The 5,016-nt window shown below is 57.7% G+C and overlaps 3 protein-coding genes across 3 annotated transcripts in view; all 3 read left to right on the forward strand.

Annotated features, from left to right (window-relative positions):
* Nucleotides 1-287, forward strand: part of SDRG_14529 (hypothetical protein) — a gene marked incomplete at its 5' end in the record, with an annotated part of 1,654 nt that extends 1,367 nt beyond the window's left edge. The window contains one exon of the mRNA XM_008620664.1: nucleotides 36-287. Within this exon, the coding sequence (XP_008618886.1) occupies nucleotides 36-108 (73 nt within the window). The 3' untranslated portion in view covers nucleotides 109-287. The remainder of the gene's footprint in view (nucleotides 1-35) is intronic.
* A 310-nt stretch (nucleotides 288-597) lies between these two features.
* On the forward strand, nucleotides 598-2,803 carry SDRG_14530 (hypothetical protein). The gene is made up of 3 exons (XM_008620665.1): nucleotides 598-1,372; nucleotides 1,424-1,835; nucleotides 1,889-2,803. The coding sequence occupies exons 1-3, from the start codon at nucleotides 616-618 to the stop codon at nucleotides 2,739-2,741; spliced, it is 2,022 nt and encodes a 673-aa protein (XP_008618887.1). The 5' UTR covers nucleotides 598-615; the 3' UTR covers nucleotides 2,742-2,803.
* Nucleotides 2,804-3,053: 250 nt separating this feature from the next.
* Nucleotides 3,054-4,236, forward strand: SDRG_14531 (hypothetical protein). Its single transcript, XM_008620666.1, has one exon. The coding sequence runs from the start codon at nucleotides 3,069-3,071 to the stop codon at nucleotides 4,182-4,184; it is 1,116 nt and encodes a 371-aa protein (XP_008618888.1). The 5' UTR covers nucleotides 3,054-3,068; the 3' UTR covers nucleotides 4,185-4,236.
* The last annotated feature ends 780 nt before the right edge of the window (nucleotides 4,237-5,016 follow it).

The following is a 5,016-nucleotide window of genomic DNA, read 5'->3' on the forward strand; positions in this document are numbered from 1 at the left end:
GACGCGTTTGTGATGACGAAGGACGGCATTGTGAGCTCGACGCCAAGCGACCTCATGACGACGATTGGGCTGCCGCCGGTCGTCGGCGTCTGTGACCTTGATGACTAGGCTCTCGTGACGCAACGATGTTCTCGCAAGAAGACTTGGGCGGTGGCTTTTTTTAGGAATAAAAATACGTTCGCGCCATTTTTTGAGATTTGATTCGCTTGCACGAGCGCATGCCACGTCACGACGAGTCCGTTTCAGATCTTATACCATATAAAAACACACTGCTCTTGCAATACCGGTGCGCTGGACTTCCACAAGGTGCATGCAGGTATCTTGGTTTCGCTTTCGTCCGACCAGCAGCCAAGGTCATCTTTACCTCAGCCACGACTGTGCAATGATCGAAAGGTGGCAAGCATCTTGGCACCGATGCACTGAGGTCGCTCAAGTTCAAGCTGCGATTCTAGCGCAATATGCTCTCAACAAGCTTATCGCCTTATCGATATCGGGACCAACGTTCCGCTGTATTCCAGCGGGTGGCCTCTTTTTCAAAATGCTACTTTGGTGTCGACGCAAGCTATTTGATTGGCTATTTTTAGACCAATCAAACGTCGGCTAGCTCTTGCCACCATGCCCGACCGGCAGCCTTCCGCGACCGCCGTGCTTCCCATCGCGCCGCATGGCCTGGCGCCTTCACGATGGCCACGCTCGGTCCTGCTGCCGCTTCTTCCTCTTCTGTTTGCACTTCTCGTCGCTACGCAATGGCGCTTGGATCGCGACGATGCAGAAGGTACAGACACCGTCCCTTGCAAATACGCTAGCCCGGACGTCATGTACATGGCACCGCAGTTCTTTCTTCCACGGCCGTCCGTCGCCTCGTCGCCATCGCCCTCCATTGCCTCGCAGCGATCTGACGTGCGCGAGGCCATGGCTCTCGGCGCCGACGCCTTGCGCGTGCGTGGGCACGTCTTCGTGCTGCTTAACGGGGCCAACGACGGGCTCTTCATGGCCGCATATGACCTCTCGGACTTGGGCACGATGGCGCAAACCGCAGCACTCGCGCTCGGTGCCGACGCCGACTGGGTCGCGCTAGGCCTGCGCTTGTACTCGCCGAATGGGCAGCCACTGCAATCCGCAGCCGACGTCGACTCAATTCGCATCGTCCACGTTCTACTCGAGTTTCAGTCGTGGGTCTGGCCAGGCATTGCGATTGGTCATGTCCATACGCTATACGAAGGCAATAGGTCGATGCACTTGACGACGCTGAGCCTTGCGCCGCGCGTGTTTCTGCTCTCGGACTTTGTGTCCCAAGACGAAGCCGACAGCATCGTTGCCGAGGGCACGCCGCACTTGGCCGCGTCGCAAGTCGATCTCGCCGGTCGCGACGGTACATCTGCACTTCGATGGCAAAGGATCTCTTAGCGGGACGTGTGAACAGGCGTCTCCAAGCACCGAACGAGCCAGACGGCGTTCTTGCCTCCCAGCCGCCACTCACGGCGTATCCAAGCCCGGGCAGCCGCCATTGCCCGTCTTCCGAGCCAGACGTACGCCGAACAGCTGCATCTCGTGCAGTATACGCCCGGTACCTACTACAAGCCGCATTTGGACACGTTTGGTGGCAAGACCATCTTGGCCGACCCGTCGCCGGAACCCGCAATCGACGCATACGACGCATGGGTTGTCTGGGCCGCGGCGGCGCTGAATGCTCTCGTCGCCAATGACGTAGCCCTGCCGCCGGCCTATCATCCGAACGACGGGCCTTTGTACCCTCGCACCACCGAGGCATTTGCCCACGCCCTTCTCGAAGTGTTCTTTGCCCATGCGGTCGCCACCAACTACTTTGCTGCTCGGTACGGCAACCCATTCTCAAATCGACAAGAGCATCTAAATGCCATGACGGTAGATATGACTTGGCGTGGCAAGACTGGCTGCGACTCAACCTCGACGAGAACGTTCCTGGCACGCTCCAAGAGCTCCTTACGGCGCGACCCGCCTACTTAGACGCGCTGATCAAAGCATGGTCCGACCCAATCAACCGTGTCGAGCTCACGTACGCTGCCGTGCCTCGAGCGACCGCCGTCAACGGCCAGAGTCACTACTTTCGATGGATTCGATGGCTCAAAGAAATAGTCGCAAGCTGTGCCGACTGCCCCGCCCTCGTCCAGCCGACCGGCGAGTGGTATCCCAAGTTTGACAAGCGTTTTCAGCAACAGCTTCTCGAGCTCGTGCTTCTCGACGGCACAGCGCTCAAAGCGGCCACGAATGCCACGTACAGCGCCTGGCTGGTTGCGCAATACGAGCAAGGGCGTCGAGACGACCTGTTGCTCGACGCGCTGACGTCCTTTGGCCCTACGTTCCTGCCTCTCGTCGTAAGGCGATTTGAACATCGCGTTCAAGACGTCCGGCTGAAGTACGCGGTGCCGGCGCAGCTGCCGCGTCGTGCCGTGTACCGGCCCCAGCGTCTCGCGACTGTGTTTGTGTACCTCAACGATGTCAAGGCCGGGGGCGCCACGGCCTTCCCGTTTGCCAATGGCAGCGACGGCGAGCGTGGCGACGGCTGCCATGGGCGCGGCCTCGCCGTCGCGCCGCGGTCGCTGCACGCCGCGTTCTTCTACTCACAGACGCCCGAGCATGATATCGACGTCCTCAGTCGACATGGCGGATGCGCCCCAGCGCGCGGTTGTATCAAGTTTGGCGCGAATGCGTTCCTTTGGAATAGCGACGCCGAGGAAGGCACGACGTTGTGGCGTCAGTAGCGCCGGCAAAACCATGCTAGTCGGTTAACACTTGATGCAACAAAACGTATTTGTCATTGCTTCTCTCTCGTGTATCGCGGTCTGCATAGTACACGTTCTAGGTGCGTTGGCTGCGCGTACGTTGCGATGCTGCGGTCGGCCGGGCACCCAACATCGATCGCCAGTCTGCCTGCTTGAAGCTGCGGCATGCGGCGAGGCCATTGGCTAAAAACGGCCAATCATATGCCTTGGATTCGCATCCCGCGCACGGATTGGCTGCACGCAAAGATTTGCATGTCGACCAATCACGGTTCTGGCACATCACTTTGCACTTTTCAATTCACGACCATGTTGCGCACGTCGCTCGGCCACCTCACGCTCGATACGTGCATCTACAACGCCAGTGGTCCGCGCACGGGGTCCACCGACGCGCTGGCCAAGATTGCGTCGTCGGCTGCCGGCGCCGTCCTTGCCAAGAGCGCGACGGTCAACGAGCAGAGCGGCAACGACCTGCCGCGCACGTGGCAAGCCGACAAGGTCGCAAGCCTCAACTCGGAGGGTCTACCAAACAAGGGCATTGGCTACTACCTCGCATCTGACGCGATTGCGTCGGCAAAGGGCAAGCCGTACCTCGTCTCGCTCTCGGGGCACAACCTGGCGGACAACCTCCGCATGCTCTCGGATGCCATTGCCACCGACGGCGTCGACGGCATTGAGCTCAACCTCGCGTGCCCGAACGTCATTGGCCACCCGATCATCGCATACGATTTCGACCAGCTCCGCGATGTGCTCACGGCCGTCCAAGCCCACCCCGGCCTCGCCGCGTCCAAGAAGCTCTTTGGCATCAAGCTGCCGCCGTACTTTGACGGCCCTCACTTTGAGAAGGCGGCTACGATCATCAACACCTTTAGCTGCGTGCACTTTGTCGCATCGATCAACACTGTTGGGAACGCTCTCGTGATCGACACCGAGGCCGAGATGCCCGCGATCCGCCCCAAGAATGGCTTTGGCGGTCTCTCGGGCCCTGCGGTTAAGTACACGGCGCTCGCCAACGTTAAAAAGATGCGCGAGCTTCTGCATGCGCGAATTGCGGTCGTCGGCGTCGGCGGCATCGAGACCGGCGACGACGTCTTCAACATGCTCTTGTGCGGCGCGCAGGCCGTCCAGATCGGCACGTGCCACTGGATCGAAGGCCCCAAGTGCTTTGACCGCATTGCCTCGGAATTGCAAGCCATTTTGCGCCGGAAGGGCTACGCCAACGTCGATGCGGTCCGCGGGCAGTTGAAAGAGTGGTCCAAGGACGGCGCTGCCAAGAGCCGCGCGGCCCGACAAACGACAACACCACCCGCCACCGTGTCGACAGCCACGGGGATGGATCCATCGGCGCTGCTGTTCGTGATTGCCGGTCTCATTGCCGTCATTGTGGGCCTCTTGAGCGAAAAATATGCGCTGAGCAAGGCGTAACCTCTGCAATAAACGAGTGACAATATTGCAGTGTTGATGAGTGCGAATCAACGTCTTATCTATGGATCTGACGGCTTTGTGTTGCTACTCGGCTCATTGTTGGCGGCCCAACGGAGGCTTGAGCTCGTCTCGTCTCATTCAAGCGCTACGCGCTCCCGACAGTAACTGTCGTAACACGTCTCCTCTAGCCGTGACTCGCACATCTATCATCGGTGACCACCCCATCATTCAAGGTTGGGCAAATACTGGATTTCTGTATCAAATACGCATATATAGTTTATTTGATTTATATAAGAATTATAAATGGTATATAATACCCTGACGTGGCAGGCTGTCCACGCAAGCTGCCAAAGAAATATAATGTTTAGAGAGTAAATATTAGTTGTCGGGGGTGGCGGAAGACAAGGGTGCGCAAAGCGATAGAATCACCCACCGCATCGTACCCGACTGCATTTACCCACCCTACATGACCATGTAGAGGCACCTAGCCTGTTTTACTCAGCTTACATGGCCATGTAGAAGGCCAAGAAGCAAAGCACACAGAGTATATACTGGATTTGTAATATTACGCGAAGTATATATATACGCATATATACGCAAATCCATTTTACAATAAAAAATATTTGCTAAATAAACAACCTTGCATCATTCCAGGCTACCGCCGACGAGTTCCGTCCCGACACCTAGCACCAGCCTACGACAACCACTATAAAGGTGCTTGTAGCGTGAAGGTGTAGAGAGTTGAAGCGCTTGCCATGGAAGCTTGCCATGACGACTGTCAACCGACTTGACGCGGACACCAAGCCGTCTGGTGGCGTTACCAAGTCGATTC

This window comes from Saprolegnia diclina (genome assembly GCF_000281045.1).
Source record: "Saprolegnia diclina VS20 unplaced genomic scaffold supercont1.73, whole genome shotgun sequence".
In the NCBI taxonomy this organism is placed as follows: Eukaryota; Oomycota; class Saprolegniomycetes; order Saprolegniales; family Saprolegniaceae; genus Saprolegnia; species Saprolegnia diclina.